At 37.0% G+C, this 24,317-nt stretch overlaps 1 protein-coding gene across 3 annotated transcripts in view; it reads right to left on the bottom strand.

Moving 5' to 3' along the window:
* arhgap10 (Rho GTPase activating protein 10) overlaps window positions 1–24,317 on the bottom strand; it is a 73,490-nt gene that overhangs the window by 18,642 nt on the left and 30,531 nt on the right. For 2 of the 3 annotated variants that reach the window (XM_056735707.1, XM_056735706.1), the window contains exons 2-19: window positions 22,441–22,536; window positions 22,215–22,276; window positions 19,553–19,624; window positions 19,270–19,371; window positions 16,367–16,477; window positions 14,616–14,720; window positions 13,277–13,406; window positions 13,086–13,192; window positions 12,844–12,938; window positions 11,848–11,929; window positions 11,572–11,611; window positions 10,986–11,054; window positions 9,802–9,876; window positions 8,344–8,428; window positions 7,390–7,448; window positions 6,915–7,020; window positions 5,486–5,645; window positions 3,207–3,345 (exon numbers count right to left, since the gene is read on the bottom strand). In XM_056735707.1, the coding sequence (XP_056591685.1) occupies window positions 3,207–3,345; window positions 5,486–5,645; window positions 6,915–7,020; window positions 7,390–7,448; window positions 8,344–8,428; window positions 9,802–9,876; window positions 10,986–11,054; window positions 11,572–11,611; window positions 11,848–11,929; window positions 12,844–12,938; window positions 13,086–13,192; window positions 13,277–13,406; window positions 14,616–14,720; window positions 16,367–16,477; window positions 19,270–19,371; window positions 19,553–19,624; window positions 22,215–22,276; window positions 22,441–22,536 (1,695 nt within the window). Of the gene's footprint in view, window positions 1–3,206; window positions 3,346–5,485; window positions 5,646–6,914; window positions 7,021–7,389; window positions 7,449–8,343; window positions 8,429–9,801; window positions 9,877–10,985; window positions 11,055–11,571; window positions 11,612–11,847; window positions 11,930–12,843; window positions 12,939–13,085; window positions 13,193–13,276; window positions 13,407–14,615; window positions 14,721–16,366; window positions 16,478–19,269; window positions 19,372–19,552; window positions 19,625–22,214; window positions 22,277–22,440; window positions 22,568–24,317 lie in introns of all 3 variants that reach the window. The other variant, XM_056735708.1, reaches the window with a different exon arrangement.

Raw genomic sequence — 24,317 nt, forward strand, 5'->3', positions numbered from 1 at the left:
TAAATATAGAGTAGAATTCAAGACAGACCAGGGTCAGTTAGGCATCAGTTATCCACCTAAATATGGACTGGCAAACTACATCCTGACAATGCCTAATCAGTGTGTTTCAGGAGAGCATCACATCTGAATGCTCAGCGGGCAGCTGTCCCAGACTGACACGAGCCCTCGCCGGTCAGACACCACATGGGAATAAATTGTGTGGATTGCAAAATAGAATCATTGTGGATATTAACACCAGTTTTACTTTTACTAAATGTTCACTATTTTTAATGGCCCCAAAGTTTGTTATTAATGTAAAATTAATATTTTATTACAGCCTGAATCACTTTTTAAATAAAAATGGTTGATAAGTCATACATTTTGCATATGTTATAAGAATTGATTATAAACAAATTGCAGATTACATAACTTTCTAAATGAATTATTTCTAATGCATAAATCCCAATTGAAAAAGGTAAATTATTAATAATAATTTCACTATTTATATCCAGTATACATATAATTTATTATAAATAACAGTTAAAAAATGTGTCTCACTATTTATGAACAGGGGTTAAGGGTAGGGGTTTGTATTTACAAATTAAAGTATTATCAGTTCCAGTACTAGATTTGTACTCAGACCAGGGGCCAGTTGCATAAACTAAGCTGGTAAAAAACAGCATATATCTCACTGACTAGCTATTATTTAGAACGAATCAGTCATACTTCTCAAATTTCAATTGGACCAATCCACCTTTTTATGTAATGAACTTTAAAGTAGTCATGAATTAAGACATCATTTTTACCCCAATCTTTTGTTATATAAGAGGGATCATATTCACGCGAACATCATGTAAGTGTTAGAACTGAAAACGCCCTTGTTACTGAGATTAAATCTGTTATTGACACCAGGGCCAGCGAACGCAAGGTTCTGGAATGGACCTATCTATGAGGTTGAACACCCCCTCCACAGAATAATATCAATGAGTCTAGCCCCGCCCACTGGTTAGCGCATGACAGTACTGAAGTAACACAAGTTGCGCCGAACCAGATGCACAAGCGTGAACAAGCAATAAACATGCAGTTAAAGTTTGCAAAATATTGTGGAGTCAGTGCCCAGTTGTGGAAGAACACAGTTGCTGCATAACCTTCCTTCCGATTCTAACATAAGTACAGCGTGGTTGAAGTTTATTTTTTAGGAGCTTCCAGATCAGGTGTGTTAAACATTACCGCATATTCCTTTGTGAACAAGGTACAGGTCGACGCTGGATTTGCGGGGACTAAAATTAAAAAGGCAGTGCTGTGCCATCAATATTGGATCAGATAGGAATGGTGCAGCAATCTTATGTGAGCAAAACATTTTTGTACTATACGTCACTATTGCTTTGTTTGAGATTGCTTGATATGGCCTGAGCCCTGCACCGTTTGTGAATAATGGAGGCTGTTTTGAAGAGTTTCGGGTGCTTGGTCATATTCATAAGTCTGCCAACACTGTTGTTTTGGCCGGGAGTCTCCCTTTTGTTTATTTATCATGGAAGCTCTCGTGACATTTAAGACCCATGATCACGGTGATCTTCCGTCCGGTTCGCGATCATGGGTCTCAAATGCTGACAGGTACGGTCATAAATCATTAAAGACCATACAACTATAGGCTATACAAACTATACGCAAAGCCTTGCCATCACACCCCGGAAATAAGTCAGTAAATTTTAGTAAAAATCACAGGCTTCACTAATCCCTCAAAACCCTGGGAGAAAATAGCCAAAAACGTATTGATTTTGATTTTTTTGAATTTATAAACCACGCAAACGTCATAAGTAGACCTTATACAACAGTATAAAACAATAATCAAGCCCAGTTCAGGACACCTTTAAAAAGTTATGACCAGTCTTGAAGAAAGAAATGAGATGGCTAACTTGTAAGACTGCGTTTTTTTTAGTCTTAGTTCATTAAACCGGCCCCAGGAAAGCAGAAGGTAAGATCAGTGCACCTCTTTTGGGCAAAATCTGTAAGCTTCTACAGGGTCCTGGTTTCTCTCGGTAAACAGTATAAATCAGTACTATGGTATATAAATATTAGTGGTGGGCCGTTAACGTGCTGTGTTAACGTGAGACTCTTATCGCGCAATAATAAAAATGTTGCCGTTAATCTATTCTCAAAGTTGGGTTGGGAGCTGGGTCTATACTACGCAAGCTATGATGACTTTCACCTTGATATTTTAGTGTGAATGTATACCTAGCTAAATTGCACTGTACCGGGCGAGAACGAGATTTTTCAACTCGGGTGATTCGCGCAATTCGCGCCGCCTCATCATCTCATAACCAGGGCTTCATTCGCGCGATTCGCGCCGCAAGTAGGTCTATCGCGTCTTTGCATTGACTTTACATGTAAATCACTCGTGCTTGACGCGCCATTCGCGTTTGGTCTGAACACAACATAACGTTACTGTGAAATTACCACATCAAACGTGACGTGCTAACATGGATGTTGCTTTGAAGCCGCCGGGTTTGCTTCAAGGAAAATGTATTTTTAAGAAGCTTCCCAATGGAAACATCGACAAGACTAAGGTTGTTTGCACCTTGTGCAATGCGGGATTGGTTTTAAAAAAAACTTTCTCTCAACAGGTTGTGGTCTAGCTTTAGTTGAAACCAGTAAATTTGTATTGAGATCTAATGTATTATGGCTCCTGTATGACATATCGCTTGTTGCTCCCTAACTCTTTGTAAATCGCTTTGGATAAAAGTGTCTGCTAAATGACTAAATGTAAATGTACTGTAGGAGCTCTTCCAGTCTCAAGTACCACCTAAACGCAAAGCATCCCTTAACTAATGCAGAAGTAAACACAAGTACATATTATTGAACATAATTTATTTTCATCACCAATTATCATAGTAGAACAGCTTTATCAAGCAGTTTGTGATGCATTTTGGAAACAGGAGATGAGCCCGTGGTCTCATGCGCTTCCTGGCTTGAGAAACCCGTTCTCAAAGATTTACTTTTAGCAATTATTTGGGTAGCACACATATTCTGAATGCCTTCGGCAGAATTCAAATGAGCCATTTTAATCTAGATTAATTCCAAGATTAATCTAGATTAATCTAGATTAAAACAAATTAATCTATGCCCACCACTAATAAATATACATTTACCACCTAATGCAGGAATTGATAATTCCTTATGCGGTTTGCTTGACCTTGCTGTGCTTAAAGCCGATTACTCTTTCGTACCTGCTTGAATATCCAGCACCTGTGGGTTGTACACAGCCAGCGGGCGACTCTGTCGGCTGAGCTTCTTGGATTGTCTGGTGGGCGCGGAGAGGGGTGTATTTGCTAAGGTTGCAGAGATGCTCGGAGCATCCCCGAATATCTAAAAGAAAAAAAGTTAGTGGGATTTGCTGGCTACACTGAGTATGTGGTGTGTGTGTGTAAACATAAACAGAGAAATAAACAATTTGTTTGCAGTAGACGCCTGTGGAGAACCAACAATGGTTATGTGTGTGAGTGTGACTATGCATGGTAAAAACAGAAGCAAATAATGATTCAGGAAGTTCTTGAGACCTGTTTCTTAAAATAAGTGTTTGCATACGTCAACTAACTGGCCATTGATAGCAAAAAGAATTAAGAAGAATTCAAATGAAAGAGACCGATGGGCGTTCTGCCCAGTGAATTCTGAGAAGGTCAGACTGACATGCGTCTGAACCGATGGCATGGGCGTCATAACAAGCGCATTTTCATAATAGCCTCAGTTTAATATGAGTCACGTGGAGTTTACGTTGAACTGCAGACAGTCGTGTGAAAGACAAAGGTAAAAAGAAGTGTGAAAGTCTCGACAGGGATGAACATAAGAACAAGAGAGCTGGTAGAAGGGATGGAAATCTGCAGACAACAGCAAAGCTCTCTCTCTCTCTCTCTCAAACTTTCTTGTTTTTCTCCGTCCGCGCTCTGACTCTCTCTCCCGCTACCCTCTCACCCCTCTCTCACTTTGCCCTCGCTCGACATACTTTCTCACCACGTTTCTTCTTTGTCTCGCAACTTTTTCAACTTCTGGTTGTCTCTCTCACCGTCTCACTCTCTTTCTCTCGCTCTCTGCAGATGGACCTGAATGCAAAACACTGTCTGTTGAGTGCATGTGGGGGTATCAGCAGTCTGGAGAGGAGCTAATCAGTCTGCCGCTCTGCGCAGTCATTCCTTCCCCTGAATCTCAACACATCGCTCACTTATTTCTACTTACACCCGTATAACATCAAGGTCATCTGCAATAACTTTTTGTATAGGAACACAGTGTATTAGGCATTCATCTCCCTTGTGCAATTTTGGATTCTGCTTCAGAATAGATTTTAGGGGGTGGGAACGAAAACCATTTTGATTATTTCAACTCCAAGTAAGACTTACACTGTAAACTAGATGAAATATTTGCAAATTATTTGCATAACACAGGCTAACAGTGATTTCCTTTTTGCTTAGCTTTTAATTATTCAAATAAATGTTATGGCTTCTGCAGGAATATGACAATAAAGATTGAAAAAATGTATGCTTTAAAAGTGGAACTTAAATATGATCATCAGAATTTTATGAATGAGGTTTAATGATTTACCAAACAAGAAACTCTTTCAGTCTGTTTAAAAAGCTTGCAATATAATTCAGAGAAATTATTCCCACTCGTTCTCCTTTTGTCCCTCGAACTGAACTCCATTTTAGGATTAACCAGATTACTGACATCAAAAGCTGATTAAATCTGTCTTTTAACCTGTATTTTAGTCAAATGAATATCACGGTCCAACAGATAGTAAGCCGTCAGACGGAGAAGCTGAGCAAACACACATAGCTACCCCTCATGGCTGCAGAGAGAAGTACACAGATTTCAGCATGGCAAGAGCATTTTGCAAAGTTTCACAACTATTTCCACTTTATACGTGTTAGATTTATACTTTCAGCTCAAATACACAGATTTCATCTAGTATCTTCTTTCAGTAGTGTGATATGGATTTTGAAGCTAGCTGTATGTGAAAAGCTACTGTAGTTGTTTCGAAACCCAGTAAGATGCCTTGACACTATAGAGAATCGCAGAGATGATGTATTTTTTGGCAAAATCCGGAAGCGAATTAGCATTTTAGCACTTCCGGTTCCATTGCCCTAAAGACAATGTTTTTTTTAATGGGTTTTTGGGTAAATGCCTAAAATTAGGTCTGTGGTTGGCCAACAAAAATGCGTCATCCCTACACCTATTTAGGACAAGCCTATTTAAACAGCTTGTCACCTTGGAATTATTCCGTTCTATCTGTCATTTTTGTCAAAACTGAGTTATTAACATATTCTGTGACGCATTTATATTACGTGATGTTTCTTTATGTTTTGTACATTTTGGGACTTAAAAAAACGACAAAAAGGTTCTATTTACAAAGACAAATGGAATGCAAGAAACTTTAAAACCCAAGACCTCAAAAATAATTCCAAGGATGCGAGTTTTAGGTTTAGCGATTTCCTGTCCGATCGTGTGCAAATTTTACCTTTGTATGCTGTTCGATGAGAATCTCTACCACAATGTTCTGGAACTTAAGGTCCATGATGGCTGCCACGGTTTCTTCCTGTGGCCTCATGAGTGTGGGCCCAAACACCACGCCCAGATTCGCCACTGTCATCAGGTTCTGCTTACTGTTGGCAGCAACACTAAATGCGCAGAAATTACATTTTATGATTCAATACCTTAAATATCAAATAAGATACTTTTATGACGGATTGTGTGCAGTTTCAATATGTATGTTGCATTTGAGTGTGAATGTGAGTTTTAAATGCGAGTCTGGATGTGCAGTTTTTAACTTCCTGTTCAAGTCTCATGCATCATAAATCTCTGTTCAATCGAGTCTTATTGGGTTAAACATAGAAAAATTCAAGGAAGTAAGACAGTTGGCCAAAAGCCATAACATAAATAACATATGATGCTATTTTTGAGTTGGTATAATTCTCTTAACTTGTTTTTGGCTTAAATCCAAACAACAAATCTTATTGTAGATTTTCTGTAGATTTGATGATGATAAAAAGTCACCTGACCACCCTCTGGAAGGTCAAAAAGTCATCACTTCCCTGGGACGGGTTAAAAGAAAGATCTTAGCAACTTGTCTAAAGCTGTAGTTCATGGGTTCACCACATCCAAGGCTGCACTTTGAAAACTAACAGACATCTCTGATTAATCACCTCTCTAATCCCATTTCAGATAGCTTGGTGAAATTTGGCTTTTCCCTCTCAATCACTGACAGGTGCGCAACGGAGCCAATTCCTAAAGCGTTTTTGCGAGGAATTTAGTGGCGGACAACCTGAATTTAATTTCCAATGGTACATCCCTTGCTGCCAGCAAATCCCACTCTATATTTTGAGGAGATGCGGATGCCCGGTCACCGACTGCTTGAAGTTAGGGAGATTATGCACTTATCTTCTATTTGCTTACCATCATATTATATAAAATTGTGAGAGGCCCCAGGTAAAGCCTTGCAATCGTTGCTAACGCTATTTGGAAATCTCTTACCCGATCTAATCTCTGAAACTAAGCGCTTACATAACGCTATTCTCTCGAGAGGAAAAGGTTTGATCCTGACAACATTTTGTTTGTTTGCGGCGTACTTTCTTCTTACAGAAGGTGGAGGCTATGAAAGAAAAGAGATGCTGATTCGTCTGTTTGCTCTGTTGCCGAGCAACAGAGGCAGCCTACAATAAGCCGGGGACATTTCAACTGGTGGTGCACGCACGAAGGGTGTGTGTTTGTGTAGTCATGCTTAGCACAGCAGACGGAGATGGAAAGTTAGAGTTATTGACATAAAGAAGTGACTGAACAAAAAGTGAGACAGAGATGGTGAAATAAAGGAGAGGAAGTACACACAATTATAAATTATGGACAGAATCAGACTAGTGCACAGATAGAGAGAGAGAGAGGTTTGTACTCACTTGGCAAGATGCTTGGTAACCAAACTTAGCATTAATCTGTTCTTCTCTGGCAGTTTATGAACCAGACAATGAATGGCCTGAACTCTAGATTCTGGACTTCTACTCTCTGTATAGACAGAATTATGTTTTTTAAATGACATCATGAAACATGCATGCAAATATACATTTAAGTGCTTTGAGTTGTTAGTTTAGCTGTATTGATATCCCTTGATTATCAATGTCAAAATTTAATACTAAATTTATGTTTCAATAAAAAAAAACGTTAAAAAAGAAGGATTTGGAATTACTCTTAATAGGCTTAACCACTATTTATGTATTTACAGCACCTACCAAACACAGATACATCAACTACTACAGTCTTGATGTCAGTTTTTACTTCAGTTCAAATACACACCCACATTCTTGGTTTACAGAGTTTTAAGTAATTGATTTGGGATTTGCTTGATTATTTTCTGAGCAAGGACAAAGACCTTACTTGCAGGGACGATGAACTCCTTATACAGCTCATATGTCATTAGCGGCTCTGGGAGGCTCCTTGAGAGAGAGAGGAAGAGATTTATTGGCTATATTAGGCATTATTGGACACAACACCATGATTAATGTGGCTGATCGTCACAAGAAATGAGACACACACACATACAGTGAAGTTCATTTGAAGGTACTTTCGCCCAGATTCTGGCAGATATCCCAGCACAGTGACCCCAAAATGAGCCTAGCAAACCAATATCATCCACACTTGTGGTCGAGTAAAACACACGCACACTCTACAGTCAGACGGTCCAAATTTACCTTGTGTGTGACGCATCAATTACAGAAATGAATTCATGCATGTTAATTAAATGTTGATTAAAACAGAGCAAAATGAGCAGGAAATATTTCAGATATGCATCCTTTTAATTATAGGTCTGCCAATGTGTTATAATTTAACTATTTATATTGTATTTAAAGGGGGCATGCAACAGTATTTCATGCATTCTGATTTATTTACGATGTAAAACGTGCTGTCTTCTCATGCTTGACATGGTCAACTTGTCCAAAATTATTTGAACATTTGACATAGTATTTCAGTGCTCAATACACTCTCCCAGTGTTTTTTACATTTCTGAAAGTTTTTATCGAACGTGAAAATACGTATCGAAACAACTTTTCCTTTTCCCTATTGGTTAGTCCCTTATTGATTTACGACTAAGGAGGCACACATGTTTCTTCCGGGGGGATATTTGTTTTGTTTCCTTGCTATCAAAAGTATCTTGCTTTTACACTCTTGACATTTGGCTGTTTGAAATTGAAAATTTTAAGTTACAGTACTTCTGAAACAAGCAACAGTTTGGGGCTTTTCAAAGTCACATATTGGCATATTCAGAAAAAAAGTAACACGTTTAAGTGCACATACAGATGATGTCACATCTTATCAACAAACACAACTCACCTCAGATAAAGTTTTAAAGCACTAGTGATCGTCTTCACATCCCAGTCCTCACTGACTGCTAAATCTATGTCGCAGCTCTTCTCATCTAAAGATTCAAAACAAAGAACATAACGTTGAAATTCAAAAAGTATGTGATGAATAAATTCTCTTTAGCTTACCCAGTTACAATGAGAGGGAAAGAGGAGCTCAAGATATAGACTATGTGTGGGGTAGATCTCTGCAGAATTGATTTATTTGATTACTCATCCTCACCTTTATCCAGCATCATCTAGCAAAGGGGTTTATTTGGTAAATATTGTCCTGCAAGGATGATGGCCAATGTGCATGCATATGCATGTGGAAAATAATTCGCTGTGAGTGTGTAACTCCAGGCCTTTGACACTTGTAAAGAATTCATCCATTCAGTATTCACAGACAATTAAATCTCTGTCTGGCTAGCAGTTACCATGGTAATGTCCTAGTGATTTTTCTATAAAGCAGCAGACATTCAAAAACGTCTAAGGTCATATATGTGCCAAACAATGAAAACTGAAAAACGACACTGAACTATTTTATGGTAAAGGGAATATTATTTGACTTATTGTGCAGGTCATGCCGTTCAAGATGATGTCACATTTGCAATAAGAAACTGAAGTGTGTGCAACTTTTGGATTCCTAAAGTATAGGGAATAGTTTCATTTTGCCACAGTTTCCCATTATGCTTTACCATCATGCCTACTTGAGTTTCACTTAATTCTACATCATCGTTATTCTACATCAATTTCAAAGACTAATGGCAGGCATTAATAAGGAGCACATCTGGAATTACTCCAAAAACTGTGCTCTGGACCTGCACATGACTGAATTGTAAGATGACGGGAGGATTTGTTGTGCTCTGGATATTTTACAGGTTTTTAGTGAATGAGCCAACTACAAGAGCTCAGGCTGTTCTCAGATGAGGACGGCGGAACCATAAAGAGCGCTAATGACTATTAGACTCTGGAGTGGTTGAGTTCATGTAGCAGCAGGGGCTTAGGCAGCCAGCCGACTCGACACGGGATTTAACATTCAGAGCAGAGAGATACCAGCTCATGCTATGACTGCAGGAGAGAAATAAAGAAATAAAAGAGTGATGGTGATCAGAGTGTGTTGAGTTTGGTTTTGGGGAGAGGCGAAATAGGATCATGGAAAAGCAAGAGACCGCGACAGAGAAGGTGGCCGGAAATCTGATTGCCTGCCTGCAGTAATAGCGCCAAGTGTCACCTTCAAGGACAGGACAAAGGGACATACAGACATACGCCAGACTAGATACACATCTGAATGCCAATGAGACTCCGAACTAACTCTAGCTACAATTATAGGGCTTGAAATCAAAACAGGACTGAGTATAATCTAAATCTGCTTTGGTACCATTTATAATAGCAAGCGACAATAACAGACCAAACAAAATATAAATGAAATAAAAAAGGTTTCACTTACCAATCATTAAACTGAGAAGCTTCTGAACTTTCGAACTGACTCCTCCCACTCTGTACAGACCCTGATCATTTATACCTGCAATAAGAAAACCAGACTTGTCACCATTTGTCACTTTGTGATAGATCTATAAAGCAGTTAAGTCCATCTTCTTCATAGTCTTCCTAACTGTTTCAAACTAAACACCAACAACCTACGCTTCTTCCTTCTTACTGAACTAAGAGCACTTGTTGGTACTAAAAGTAGTGACACTGCAATATCAGTCTGCCCCCTAGTGTTCACAGGCTGTAAAAAGTCACAGTTCAGAGGAAGGAGATGTTTTGTGTCCAGACAACATAAATCCCTTGTCTACAGCATTTTGATACATTTCATAACCAATCCATCATATGTTTATATTGCTACTTTATGAAAAAACTCTTAACGGATTTAAAAAAAATGCAGATTTTTTTATTTAATCTTAAATAGTCTGAAATTATTGCTAAACAAAAGCCTGAAGGAGTGACAGCCTTAAAGGGATGCTAAAGTTCACCCCCAAATTAAAATCATTTTCTGAACCCCATGTCATTCCAGACTTGTCTGACTTACATTCTTCTTCAGATTACAAAAGAAGACATGTTTTGAAGACGTTGGTCCACAGATGAAAAATTATTTGTGTTCCACAGAAGGCAAGGCAAGGCAAGTTTATTTATATAACACATTTCATACACAAGGGCAATTCAAAGTGCTTTACATAAAACGATTGACAGAAAAATATATGCTTTAAAACGCAAATAATTTAAGATCACAAATACTTTTAAAGATTTTAAGAAACAATAAAACAGCAAAAAAAATTAGTGTATATATAAAAAGAATGAGAGCAAAATAAAAATAAATTTGAAATAAAAGTGCAGTTGATGTAAACCAGCACAGTGCTCTGGTTGTGAATGCACAGCTAAACAAGTGTGTTCTTAATCTGGATTTAAAAGTAGCTACTGTTGGTGAACGTCTGATGTCTTCTGGAAGCAGATTCCAGCTAGAGGTGGCGTAATGGCTAAACGCTGACTCGCCCTGTTTTGAGTGAACCCTTGTTATCTCTAACTGACTTGATCCTGATGATCTGAGAAGTCTGTTAAATTAATGAATGATGTCAGAGTTTTTACTTTTGGTTAAACTGCCCCTTTCCTTCATATACAGTTGTGGGCATTTACCTCTGGCTTCAACGGCGTTAATTGAATTTTTCACAAAGCTTATCCCCATGTCATCCAGCTGGGCATCAACTACAGAGATACAAAAAGAATATTAACTGTAACCCAATGTCACAAAACACGTGCCAGTACTAAAACATATAAGGGCAATTTCAACATTATGGACGTGACATTTTGCGTTATGGACATGACAGAAAAATGCTCAGAGAATGAATTTGTTACGATTATATTGAACCATCTGTTTATATTTTACTGAACCCTTGTGGATAGATTCTAAACATATAAAAATTTCAGTCTAAAAATATAGTTTAAAAAGGGGAAATAAACATGTGTTATGGATGTGACAAAAAAGATGCGTTTTTTGGGAGACGATAAACTTTGTAGGATTTCTGTATAATAAAATGCACAATCCTGAAGCAATAATACCCAACGAATGGAGAAAGAATGCCTCTTTATAGAACATAAAATAGTTACTTTATATTCATTTTCATGTGTCCATTTTATGAGGAATGTCTATATGTTGAATTGCCCATAAACAATTTCACCTTTACAGCGTTACATCACAAGTTATTGATTTAAATTGACTCACTTCCTCTCTCTCTTGAATGTGTCCGGTTGAGATACTGCATCTGTGTGTCAAAGATAAACATCGGAATACACACAGCAGGCCAGCGTTAAACACTATACACTACACAGAACAGTATTAATATACCAAACAAGAGGCTATTACTGTTCATTAAAGCATTAAAACTTGAATGGAACATCATAGCTTTATACGTTCTCTTGAGCTTTTGTCAATTAGGTTGAAAATCAGAAAAATAATTGAATGTAGAGTTCAAAGAATTAAAGTGATGAATTTACGCACTGGCTCCTTTCCTCCCATCGCATGTATCCAGAATCTATAGTCATCTTCTGAGAGTGCCTGGACTGTCAGCACCATGCCAGGTCTAGAAGAACAACCACACAAAAAAAATCATGGTCATCACTCCAGGTACATCGACAACAATCAGCTTCACATTAAATTAGTAATTTTGGCGGATTTCAGTCACTTTAAATGAGAAAGAGGGTGATTTTGGTGTTGTTATTAATACTATTCTACTACTAACCTACAGGAAGGCCTTTCTGGCCCATTCGGGTAGGCAGCATCTATTTTTCACTATTTCCAATTGATCAAATTAATACAGTATATGCACATCCCAGTTTTTCATTCGGAAATTAAATTGCATAAGTAAACCAGTGTGGACATTATATTTCACACTGCACTCCTAATTTGGAAACATTGTGATGGAATGGATGTGCTGTGATCTTTTCAACAGACATAACACTTCACTAACCAGTGCCGGATGATGCACATGATTGACGTTTTTCATACACAAAGCCTGGCTTGAGCACAATATTTAGATTTCCTAATCCTCTGATGAATGAGAGTCAGCATCTATGAATCTTACTTGTCTTGACTTGCACTCTCATGGGAAACTTACTATGTTATTTCCAGAGACCAATCTATAGTGGCATAATTTATAGCTTTCCTTTTTATTGTCATGTACTGTGATAATAAGGGGCAAAAAGAAACTAAATGTTAAAGTTGTTGAAGAAACAAAGGAGTAATTCTTAAATCTACAGTATGTAACTATAGAGCTGTTGGGTCTGAAGCCCTTTATTGTTCTCACCACTTTTAAACAAGTTGATTCCATTCACAAGTAAAATCAAATCTGAGACTTTATGTTAGTTCCAAATTAATTTTGCTCTCTAACTTTTCTCTTCTTACATATTCTTCAGATGTGGGAAAAAGTTAAAATTAAAAATACATTTTTGGGAAGAAATGATGATAGCTAAGTGAACGTTATGGCAACCAACGTACCGATCTGTGATCTCTATGTCAAGGCAGAACCTCCTGTCAAGTGTGTCTGTGGTTTTGCGAATACAAGACTTGAGTGTGACAGAGTCGGACTCACCCTGAAAGGACACAGATCATTGCGTGAACAGCAGATTGGTTACAATTTAATCACAGTTGTTGGTCCTAAAATAGCCCTTACACTCTGTACTACACAGACGGAATTACTTGAGTATTAATTTTATATGAAGTAATTTATTATAACTTACAAGCTTCCCTACTGATCTCTGGTCGAACGTAATCATGTGAAGAATCTTTTGCTCCTTAACAAAAGTACAATATCGTTTCACCCAGCTGGATCCGAAAGGAGGAGGTCCTGCAGAAATAAAAAACACCATTTAAGCAAAACTAGAGAAGACGTATGACATGGGAGCTACATAATAAGAGTTCTCCAGCATACGTTTCTCTTGTATGTATAGATAGCCCTCGCTGCTAATAGGGCTCGTCTGTCTGTACTCCAGTGGTGACTCTTTGATTCTCTTTAATAACTCGTTCACCTCGGAGCGTGTGCCTTCAAAGCGATTCCGTGTCTAAAAAACACAAAAACATACAAATAATAATTGAGGGAGTTTTGTTGTTTCGAACTGAATATCCCAACATCACTACCTTCTATAACAGGGGTCTCCAACATTTTTGTAAGCGAGGGCTACCTGAAGATATAAAATCATCTAGGGGGCTACTTGCTTATAAAGTACTTTCAAACCTGTAACATGTGATGCATTATTTTTAGGCTCACAGGACCAAATTCTTTTTTCTTTCACATATTTTTGCACTTGAATATATAAAAGCTTACAACACGTGCTAATAACATATCATAATGATTTAGCACTTGGCCGATCCCTATAGACACAGATTTATCAACTGTCCTGAGCATTATTGTTGATCCCTGTGTTTGGTGGGCACCGTACAGAGTTCATGCGGGCTACCAGGTGGCCGCGGGCACCACGTTGGAGACCACTGTTCTATAACAATTCTGTCATAGAGTAATTTTGCAATATGCTTGGAAATCCCCCAATTTTTTATTCAAAATTTGACCCTGACTATGTTAACTAATTTCTAACGGATTTAAAAACAGTTAGGGCTGTGACGTGATCCGATCCTACAGATCCAGAGAGGAAGTCAGGCCTCTATCCTCCGCTTACAACTGAAACACAATGGAAGGTCAATGCAAACAAAGACTTCCAATTTTCCCCTGGCCTTCTCGAAACGCTGCTGTATCCTGTCTTTAACATTATTTTCACATCAACCTTCAAGCCAAAGTCAAGTGTTGCCAGAAAAGGCGAGTGAACATTAGGATCCTGGCAGAATGAAAATCAACTTTCTCGACGTCCATTTTTTTTATCAAGGACTTCACACAATCCAACACAATCCAACGTTTTCTTAACTGACTGGTGCTGCACAGCATACAAATACTACTCACTTAACTCAGATATAGCGATTTAAGACAATAAAAGAACTTAAACAGGTTCTGTTTGTTTTATTATTTTAGATATATAATTGAGTCTTAAAGATGTTCACCATTAATGATCTGTTGGTTGTATTTTGTTATTTATTTTGTTTATGTAGCACTAAAAAAGAAAGTTCTTCTGGACCAGTGTTGTTTACATCTTGCAAAAGTGGTTTATTTGACATTTTAAAAAGTTGAGTACAGTAAGTAGATAAATGTTTCTTTCACACGTCTCACTAAGGCTAAATGTGAGCTTAAGGCTTAATGTGAAAAATAGGAGATGTTTACTTACATTTTGAATATTTATTTGAAGAGCTTTTTTGTAATGGTCAAAGTCTATGGCCAACTCATATCCCTGATGATAGAAAGTAAATACAGTCTGAAAGAAAGCCAGCATCTGTGACAGAGAGAGAGAAAGAGAAGAAAATAATGGGATATAAAGCAAATCATTAGAGTTTCTTCCTCATTACATCCTCCAGAAACACTGACATCTCACATGCTTGTATTGTTAATATCAGGACCTACTGTAAATGAGATAACCAAGATGCAAACAACGCTGCATCATGTCTCACACGTGCTTTGAGTGATATTCGTAAAGGATTAGCATACAGAAAAAGTAATAAATGGACTTGATATTCTTTGGAACTAATTTCACTATTTTTTAAGGTCAGTGTATTTGTAACGTTAAGATGAAGTGCTGCTTTGCTCCTGCTTCATCTATGGTCTCCAAGCTTATTTGTGTGTATTTGTATGCATGCATGTCTTTGTAGGGTGAAGCTTTAGAATGAGATAGAGCATGTAATATTAATTCAAAACGTAGATGCTACTTCTGTCAACAATTCTTAGACATCTAACCACTAACATCCCTTTTAAGGTACAGTTAACCCAATTTTTTTAATTCACCCTAATGTAATTTCACACCTGTAAAAAATACTTTGTTCTGATAATCACAGAGAAAGATATTTGGAAGAATGTTAGCAAATTTCGGGGACGTCACTGACTACCAAAGTAGGAAAAATTAAACGAAAGTCAAAGGTGCCCCAGAACTGTTTGTTTTGAACAAAAATAACTACAATATTTTGTTCCTACATTGGTAGTGGATTATGTCCTAGAACTGAAAATTGCTAACATTCTTCCAAATATCCTTCTCTGTGTTTATCGGCATAAAGAAATGTATACAGTCTTAAAGCAACCTGAGGCTGAGTAAATAAGGACAGAATTGTTATTTTTGGGTGAACAATCCCTTTAAAGCACTTGTAAACTAAAAGTCTTACCATTAACTGGAAATCAATGTGATGAGGGAAATATTTACAATTAAAACAGAGCATACATGGGTATGTGTTCTCTAGATTAACTATGCCCTCATTTTTTTAAACAAAGCTGTAGGTCAAATATCGTGAGTATTGATTTTTTTATTCTTTTGCACATGTGGAGAACCCTGAATTCAAGTCTGCTGTGCTCCATTCTGACTTTTCACAGTTCTAAAATATCTACAGTGTTAAGATTTACTGTAAATAATTAACTGTCCCTTGGTCAAAAATAGCATTGTATGTATGACTTTGGTTATAATTCATCACACTGGATTAGAAGGTGGAATTTCCCTCCATGCATTGTCCTGGGATTATACCCGATACCATGAAAGGTAGTTTGGGTTTTCTATGGCACAGAAATGACCCACAGCAGTGTAAATGTTATAGCTATACTAATTGATGATGTGATCATTGTTTATTTTAGGTGTTTATTCTGATGCTGTAAAATATTCAATATATAACATTTAATAAATCCGTAATAACATTGCATTCAGTGTATAGTTATGTGTTGATATTTGAAAACCATGACCTTATTGTTGGTATCATGCTTTACCAAATGTGCAAACTAAAACTGCTGCCTAGAAACATAAGCAGAAAATGTCAAAATGTCAGAAAATAAAAGCTTAATTTGTTTTTTCTCTCTAAAAATGTTCCAAGCAAAATCATGACAACTTGTGTTGTATTGACTCAAACCAAACTGAATTGGCATCTTAATGAAGGCTTTTGCACTCACAGGCTCAACGCACTCGAACTTCTTCCTCTCTTGTATCTCCTGCAGCTTGCAAACATACTCTAGAGACGACTCCTGAAAGTGCTGCCTCATCACATCCACTGACACATCTGCCTGAAAGAAAGACAGAGGAGACACTCAAACCCAAAGAAAAACTACAAATACAGTTAGAAAGCCGAAAATGAGTTAACAAGAAAGTTAAATGACCACATTACAATTACAAGTGATTTATAAGGATAATTCTTGAACGGCACCCAACAGTGTATTTTTCTTCTTGTATTCCCTACTATATAACACCAAAGATAACACTGAGCACTAGGAGTGTCCAATTCCGGGTTTTTTGAAAATCGACTCAGACTCTCGACTCCCACTTTTGGAGTCGATGGAATCGACACTTCGACTCCATATACGGTAACTCAAAACAGGGCCAGGAATACAAATATAAAATAAATGAATGTAAGTTCACAAGTTTGGGAACTTTTGGCTAACGTTTAACCAATCTCCAAAGACACTAGCAAATAAACATGCATTTGTGCAACGAGCACACCATTACATAGACTTTTTTTGTGCTGTGAAGCTAAGACATTTTGTTTAGTTTATTATTTTTATATTGCATCGATTTTGGAGAGTTAGTTACACAAATGAACATGTTTTGTAGGCTTTTTAAAGACTTTTACTATTCACCCTATGCCAAGTTCAACACTTTTTTTTTAAAAAGGAGAAAAGACATTGAGCCTACCTAGTGTTTTTTTTTTATGTAACTCATTGCCTTTCTGTGTTGGGCATTTAACAATACATTTTTTTTAAAAAGATCAAAATGTAATTTAAAAATAAACTATATATGCTATATTAATAACCCAGCAACATGAACTTAATATATGACTTGTGAATTCCTGGTCCTTGCCGATTTTTTTAGTTTTTAAGTTGGATGAAACGCTTATTTGTTTCCACAAATTTGATTTTGATTTGTGTCCAGTTATATGCACAGACTCACATTTAAGCATAGCGCGATGCTTTAATTCAAAGCAAATTAAAACGTCTTAACAGTGCTTTAGAGAAATAAAAGTTTGAAGAGGGACTGACAAAATATAGGAGAGTTTTTATAAAGAATATGAGAATTTAATGTGATCGGATTGAAGGTGAAGAATAAACGAGAAATGTTGCGTGCCCTTTTGTGAGAGTACCAGTAGGCGTCGCTCATGCTTTGATAACTGCAGTGTTTTGGATCGGATGTAAACGTGTACAGTCAGAGAAAGAGTATGACTTTTACCTTAAACATGATTGTTTTTTAAATGTTATTAAATTTAACCTAGCAGTCGATTCCTGTCTTGGAGTCAAATCCAACTTTAGGGTACATTAAGAGACGAGGAATCGACTCTTTTGGAGACGACTCCTGAACCCTACTGAGCACCCATCAGCAGTATAAACTGTATAGACCTAAACTGGGTGTGTCAACTAAGACAACATGTGCAGTGCTGGGGGCGCTCCAGGATAGGGTTGAGAAGCACTGCTTTAAGACATGCAATTGGAAAACGTTTTTCTAAAGTCAGCTGAACGTGCCTGTATTTTTCCTATCCATCCTTGTCCATGCTGTACAAGCACAGAGAAGTGGAAAATTATGACTGAGAATGTAACATTCGAAAACTTCCTGTGACTTGGATCAATTTGTGTAAAAACAGTGAAGTTTTGGAGCAAGCAAACATTGTTTTAGAGGCTTAAAAACCGTAAAGCTTCAAAGGTCTTTTTACTTTTAAGTTTTGAGTCGTTCGGTATGGTTATGTACACAGTACGGAGTTATTCTGGACTTTTTAATTACTTACAGTAGCTGCAGTGTGTATCTCACCCCGAAACCTTCAATGTTTTTAAACTCAAGAACAACTGAGCTGTCCACTGGTGTCCTTTTGCATTTCTAGGAATCACAAACTGACTTTGCAAAGCCCTTGACCCTAAACACACGTCATTGGTCCACTGGAACATAATGGCTTGCCATAAAAATGTCAACATTCTCAAGTGCTTCTTGCACTCAATGTATACAGCATACAGGCATGATAGGCACGCCTTAAAAGGTTATGTTCTCCAAAATCAAAACTTGAGATCAGCTGTTTGTTTTCCTTCGTATTTTCCTTCCTTCTTTTTAAAATAATACAGCAGACCATAATTACAATGGGGCACAATAAGCATCTAGTGGTGAGGTTGCGAAGTGCAACCAACGGCTGACTCCACCCGTCACTTTCAAAGCACTATGACAGCTCTCACAGGACAAATATATTCTTGCCTTTTTGCTTCTTTGCAGAAGGAGATAACGTATTTACAAAACACGCTCTGTAGAGCAGTTTGTCAGTTTTGGGCCAAATAGAAACAACATGTCTTCCATGCAATTCCATGCAAGGGAACCCAGTGTATATAGAAATAACTCATTCTAAGGTAATAAAAACCTAATATAATAATATAAAGAGCTTATTATGTAAGCTCTTTATATACTGTACCTCTGAAGAGTTTTGTATATTTAATGTGCATTTCTGTCATTAGATCCTCTTAAAAATGACTCACTGGACCTTTAAGAGACTTCAATCAAATAGGGAAGTACTGTAGACTTTTATTCAAAACTGTGATGTAAACCGTGGGAGGATAAAATGAAGAAGTGTCGTGACATATCCTAAAAAGACAAGGGAGTTGACAGGTCTTTGGTGACTAGCTAGTTAACATTAGTGATTAGGGTTCATACACTATACTGTCCAATAGGATGTAACAAATGTTTGACCCACAACTAAACCTCTGACAGATGATGACTGAATGAAGATGATTTTGTTAAAAGCTAAATCCTGGGAATTAAAAACATCCAAGGAACAGAAAAAAAATTCATTGCTAGGAAACCTTTGTGCGTGCAAGTAGAAGAAAACATGTACCTCCTGTAACTGTGGCTCCTTCTTCTTTGCTGACAAGTTCAAAAGTTTCTCCAGTGAGCTGTAGTATTTTTCTGTTTCCTTCTCATACCTCTTTCTCTCTGCCTGTTGACCGTGTGAGAAAAAACCTCAGTAAAAAGAAGGAACTTGCCATTTTTAAAAATAAAGGAACTTGCTATTTTAATTTGCTAAATAGTTGTCTGCCTCTTATTTTCACCAAAAGGCAACTCACTTAATGTAAGCAGATGAATGATAGATAGAATAGATAGAAAATCACTGCTTGTACCTTTGCTGCACCAAGTTGTTCTTTCCGAAACGTTTCTAAAGGCTTCATCAGCGTCTCTGTGATGTTTCTCATCTGTTAAAAACAATTTGATAATTAAATAAATTAAAACAATTTGTGACCCTGCTTGTAAAAACCCAGCACAAGTCATTTTATGTAAATAACTATATAATATCACCCCACGTAACATCAAAAACAATCTGTAAAAATAAAATATTAACATCTTTAATATCAAGTAAGGCCATATTGAAAATAATGTTCAGAAAACCAATAAAATTTGAAAACTGTATCAAACAACCATGATAGAATCATATTTTTTTGCGATAAACACACTTTACCTATTTTTGGCTTTTATGTCTATGACTTCTTTAACGCTACTGATCTCATAATTAGAGACTTTAGCCTGGATTTCACATACAGGGTCTCAATTCGTAAAAATGAACCCTCCCCAAAAACAACAGTCAACAGCAATCACTGTTGCAGCACCTGAAATGACAAGGTGCCTCATTCCAGACATCTGATAATTAATGCATTATCAGACATTAAATACAATTACAATCTGACAATTTAAGTATTTTATTATGATGACTAAACTTGCACAGAAACTAAAATGCACATTGTAAGAAGCGCTACTGAAATCAAACAAAAATGAATAATACAACAAAACATTCTGCATTCTTATATCATTCACTGAGTGTGACTGCACACCCCTCACAGGTGCAACTTTCGCAGTGCAAATGGGAATCTTGGACCTGTGTATGCAATGTAACCTACTGATATAATGCACATTAGTATATTAAAAGGGTCATATGACACGGGTAAAACGAATATTATCGTTTATTTTAGATGTGATGCAATGTGTATACACAATTTAATGTTAAAAAACGCTGTATTTTCCACATACCCTGAATGTTTGTATCTCCTCTTTGCCCCGCTAATATGAAAGGCAAAGACTTTTTACAAAGCTCATCGCTCTGAAAAGCGAGGTGTGCTATGATTGGCCAGTTAACCAGTGTGTAGTGATTGGCTGAATACTGCAAGCGTGTGACGGATGTGTAACACACCTCTTACCATATTTGGAACATCAGGTTCCAAAGCAATTGTACTGACAGGTATGCCCACCTTACTTGCGTATACATTTGCGCAGTCTTAGTCAAATCATGCCACAAACTGACGTAGATTTGTTGGGGTGTGGTTACACAAGGCGTTTCAGGCAGGTCTGGGTGAGCATAAGCTTTTAGATAGAATGCATCTTTTGTTCAGACACTTACATTTTTTCAAGTTTACCTGTTTAATACATACATGGGCAACTTAAAACAAATAAGCGTTTCATAAAAACTAAAAACACCCTTGAAATTTGTTAGTTGGATTTTTGATTCATTCATGTAGGCTGTCAGAGGGAGGGGATTAGTGATGTTCTCCAATGTCTTTCATGTTTGTTTAACATATGTTTAATTAGTTAGATAATGCTTTTAACTATAAAAGCATTTTAGGATAGGGAAGAAAATGGAGTAAAAAGTGTGCATATTCTGTGTGAGTCTACGGATTACCTGTATTAAATGAAAAGCTACAGGTTAAATGTGTAAACGAAGGGCTGTACAAAATATTTCATTTATTGGTTTCTATAGCAATTCTCATGTGTAATAAATGCATAAGCGTTTTTTAAGCATTTTTTTCTTACAAGGCGATGAAGAAGATTGTTTGTTGCTTGTTGTTACTTATTAAGACGTACCACATGAACCTCCAGTCTAACATTACCTTCTCTCTCTGACCCTGTCACAGCCTGCTGGCCCCGCCCCTTCCACACATGCCTCCAGTGTGTCGAGGGGCCAGAACGTCATTGGCCTGCTGCTGTGCTATGAACGGGTGGGGCTCCTATCTGAGCTCAAAACAACCGTCAGCTGTTGCACTTTGAGTCATGGGCAAAGCCTTTAGCAATCTAATGCTGCATTCTAAAAACCTGACCTTTGTGCAATTCAGGCAAAAATACCAAGTATATTGCAACAAATATGACCAATAAATACTTCATTTCTAATCCATAACTTTAACAGAGGATCATAAATCACAGTGACACATTTATTCCGTGTCGCGATGAATTTGTAATTAGGTAATGGCTGACTATTTTTCCATACATTTTCTTTGTACACTGTAAAGGCAATGAATTTGTGCATTCCTTAATAAATATTTATTTCACAGTCACTATGGGGACATAATTTGCTTTAAAAGTAAATGGAAGAAAATAAAAAAATAGGCTGTTTTGTCCAAAAAAGGCTTTTTAGAATGTTTAGTGTCTGAAAGAGCTGTTCATACAGAACACAGTTAAGCCGACATGACTCAATACAAGTAGTCTTTTGTAATATCAGGGGAAACACAGACTGCCCAGTCATGGAGAAAGAGGACACAAATAACTGACGGCAAAGTGACTCGCTCCGGTAACACACTGTAGCATTCAGATGAAAAGGATACTGCTGTAGCTTTACAGTGTATATGTTTATATCTGTGAAATGAGCAGTGACCATGTATACCACACGGTGAAAGTCAATGAAGGTTTGTCATTCTGGCTTTTAGCATGCAGAGAAACAAAAATTCAAAAGAGATCTTTTAGCATGCATGAGATGGATATCAGAGAATGTATGTAGTGCAAGTCTTAACTGGTTGTGCTCACCATTAGCTCTCTTTGGTCCTCCAAATTTCGAAGAAAGGATGAAAACTCTTGCAGGGATTCATCTAAAAGGACACATACACAAATATGCTGTATGGTACAATGGAAAGAGTCACACACATTTATAAAGCATACATCTTACTCACAGGACACAGTAGCTTTGTAAATCCTCCAAATATTTACATTATAATAATAATAACAATAACAAAATGCAGAAAAAAAATCTCACCAATGCACTTTTCATCGTCTGTTTTGGCATCGCCGATGTACTCAAATTTGAACTCACCCAGGCACTGAGCAAACTTCTTTTGAGCCAAGGAGAGCTCTGGAATGCAGACAAAGTAGAATCAGCATCTCTAAAAACAGGGAGAAATGAAAACATAACAATGGCCAGTGTGTCCCGGGCCAAAAAACCCCCCGTAAAGTTTTACCGTTATTTTTTACTGATTTTTCACGTATACATGGTATATACAGGAATCATGGAGCTACATTAAATACTTTTTAAGACCTTTTTTAAGACTTTTTTCAAGACCTGATCGACACTTTAAGATTTAATCGGTTACATTGGCGACACTTTAATTAATATTTATTATATACTGATTGTAAGATAACACAACTAAACACTCTAAGTTTGTGATAACTCCCCAGAGAATTAATAGAGTGACTAACACAATGCAAAATGTAATAAAAAAAGAAACAAGGCTACACTATCACCTTCCGACACACAGAGCAGTACGCCTCATGGTTATTCCCAGATATGGCAATCCACTTCTTATCCTCAAATCATTTGCATAAGAACTTGTATTTCTCCATTAGTCAACGATGTTGTTTGACAACCGGGTGTAAATGGACTTCCCACTAATCAACAATCAACTATTAAATTCAGGCAAACTTAAGCATAGGACCTAATTGGACAAATATGAAAAGATGACAGAAAATGTAATACCATGGAAACTGGGATTTAATACTTTTTAAATGGCCTTATTTTTTTCTTTACATTGATTTATCACCTTTCAATACTTTTTAAGATCCCGCTGACACCCTGGTATAATTTAAAAATATGTTTTTTTAAAAAGATTTTACTGAATTTTACAGTTTTATTTATAGATTTTCCACAGATTTTTTTTAATTCAGTCATAAAACATCAGAAAACAGAAAAATATTGCTAATTCACTTAACAAACAGGAAAAATAAGTAATTTTACTTGAAGAAACTTATTTGCAGAATATTTCTGGAACCCCAGCTGTTTTCTGTTTGTGTGTGAGAATTTAGGGTGGTTGAAGGAATTGTCACTTGTCCAATTGGGCCGGTGCTGGATTGACATCTCACAGTACAGAACATTCATGATGTTGATCTTGTACAGTTTGTTTTAAAGTTACATTTTTTTTTTTTTGCCTTTATGAATTACAGGACCGTGTAGAGAGACAGTAAGTTATTGGGAGGAGAGTAAGACCGGAAAAGGGCACTGGGCTGGGACTCGAACTCGGGTCTCCCAAGGCACAGTTGCACCACATGTCTGGAGCGCTGTCCACACTAATTATCAAACTAAAAGGTTTTGTTAAAATACCAGGTTAGCAGAAAAAAGTTTTGTTGGTCAACTACTTTTTAGATGTTTCTTTGAAAAAAATTGTTTCCATCATATTCATTCACCCATAAAAAGATGTGCTCTTTGTATAACCTCTGCAAACCAATCCAAGCACACAAATAATCCAGCTTCATATCACATTGGAAATATTTTAACATCACCCAAGCCACCACAGGAATTATTCCTGAAAAAAGCTAAGAACACCACCCTTTCAAAGATATGACCTGTTGATTATGAACGTCATGCTCTGCAAACATCCTGCTTGATTCTTGTGTGGCAAGAGCATCATAAAGTTACAGGTGCTGCTTTTAGATATCGGGAATTTTAATTCCCTCTGGAAATCGTGGTGCTTACCCGGTGGAAAACCCAGCAGAAAAGCATTGGAGATTTGCCATGCAAGCACCACTTATCTACGATCTATATATTATCATAATTATTATTATTTTTCATATTCATTAGTGTCTCAGAGAAGAATAAAAAAAAATGCTAATTCCTATAACAGACAAATCAACTAATGAGGT

This window comes from Triplophysa dalaica, chromosome 2 (genome assembly GCF_015846415.1).
Source record: "Triplophysa dalaica isolate WHDGS20190420 chromosome 2, ASM1584641v1, whole genome shotgun sequence".
In the NCBI taxonomy this organism is placed as follows: Eukaryota; Metazoa; Chordata; class Actinopteri; order Cypriniformes; family Nemacheilidae; genus Triplophysa; species Triplophysa dalaica.